The 2,015-nt window shown below is 40.5% G+C and overlaps 1 protein-coding gene across 1 annotated transcript; it reads right to left on the minus strand.

The window, feature by feature from the left end:
* Positions 1 to 1,832, minus strand: EIN_159510 (zinc finger domain containing protein; the record flags this gene model as incomplete). Its single annotated transcript, XM_004262015.1, has 1 exon — positions 1 to 1,832. A coding segment is annotated over one exon (1,832 nt), but the record flags the coding sequence as incomplete, so codon positions are not given.
* Between the last annotated feature and the right edge of the window lie 183 nt (positions 1,833 to 2,015).

Consider the following 2,015-nt stretch of genomic DNA (forward strand, 5'->3'; position numbering starts at 1 on the left):
CTCGTCAAAATGATGAAAATGGACTCGAGAAGACCTTTCTCACTCATTTGCATCATCACAATCTCACGCGAGACACACTCCTTCACTTCTTTAATTGGACTCTTTAACGTCTCAATGTACCCATTCAACACACTAATCTTCGTCTTCACCTCCCGCATCATCTCTACCGTCTTATCTCTGTTTAATAATATAAAACTCTCTATAAGCATCATCCCCTTATTTTTAGTAAAGAGCGTTTCAAGCACAAGACTCTCGTCGCCTTCTGCTAAACATCTCTCCACCGCTTGTAACAGCAATTTGAAGTTTTCTTGTTGTTTTGGGTTCGCAAGCATATTTGGAGTGATCCCGTTCACTATGAAGTTGTGCGAGACTATTTGAAACGCGTCGACCGTACGCTTCCCAATGCTTTTATACAGCGAAAAGATCGTTTGATAGCGCGAGTACTCAATACAAATACTAATGACTGACGCACTGTTTAATAAGTCCGAGTAATACGCTAAGACCATATCAGAGTCTATATAGTCCGGCTCACTTAAGGTATATACAAAGTACTCCCATACACTATTTTTAGTCAATTTCAATGGCTTTCCCGTTCTTAAAACCTCTGAAATGTACTTATAAAGTTCATTGATATTCTTTGTAAGTACTTCTTGAAGAGCTTTGTCTGTAATATTAGTTAATTGTTGACTACAAGCAACTAACACTTCATCTATACAGTTGAATGCTATCGACAAGTCTATAACACGAACTCCCTTCTTGGCTTGATCAACAACTAGTTTAATACCTTTGCTCGCCATTCTCTTGGACTCTTTCGACTGCAGACATATCGCTATTTGGGACTCAACGTCGCCACTCTCTTCAATCAAATCGTCCTCCGTCGGCAGCTCACTCTTATAGAACTCGCCTTTACTCAAATACACAAGATGTGTACTGTTACTCGCACACATCTCAATATACAATTCACTCAAAAGAACTTTCTCTCCTCCCGCAGACGCTATTTTGAGGCTCTCGGGATATTGCGCAAGCACAAAAGACTCCAACGTGATGATCTTCTTTGGTCGGACAACACTCAATTCGCGGACTAAATTAACACTAAAACTATTCTTCACTACTTTCTCTTCATAAAATGAGATCACGCCATTCTCAAAGATGGAGAACGTCGGGTTCAACTCACTCTTCTGGAAGTCTAAAATAGGTTCTGAGCTGATCGTTTTCAGTTTCTTATACAAATAGTACTCCGTTGGCGGACTTGTAAATTTGCTCTCCGAATATTGAGTCCCCGGCCCGCCAAGCTTCTGGTCTTCTAGATCGCACAACCATAAGAAGACGGACTTCCCCGTCGCAAGCAGAAACTGTCCAACGTCCTTTGTTTTCGCTGGGGTACACGCAACACACGAGTTCGACAAGACGTCGACGTGGCCACTCTTCCCAAACCCCAGTAACGACGTGTCGGGGTACTCCACGACTCTCAAAGTTTTATCAGACGAGTAAACAGTGAAGATTTTAGTGTTAATAAATTTGGCTTCGACCGCATTCGAAATTGTCTGTCGGTAATACACTTTGTATGACACAAGGTCGATAACTAAAACAGTGAAGTCCGAAGAAATGGTGACGACAAAATTGTCCAAAAAGTCGACGGAAATCACAGGCGCCGACTTCGTGAGTGGCGGTGGCGTGTGGAAAACGACATTTTTTGTTTCCGTGTTATACACTATCAAACTGTTCGATGACGTCAGACATAATATGTTCGAATTACTCACTACATAACTTTTGATCACAAGAGTCGACTGCTTCACACTCGTGTTGAGGACTTCTAGCCTTTCACTTTCCATCGTCTCATTTTAATAGTTCTTTATAGTTCTTTTCTCACACTTCACTTTTATTAAAAAGTATACTATATTTTATTATAATACTTACTACTTAATGTATCTATTAAAATATAGTAAAATATACTATAAAAGAGTTATTTCACGGCATACTGAACGACATCGTCTAATTGAACGTCCCGCCATCGG

Source organism: Entamoeba invadens (assembly GCF_000330505.1).
Source record: "Entamoeba invadens IP1 unplaced genomic scaffold scaff_1105074725155, whole genome shotgun sequence".
NCBI classification, from domain to species: domain Eukaryota; phylum Evosea; order Mastigamoebida; family Endamoebidae; genus Entamoeba; species Entamoeba invadens.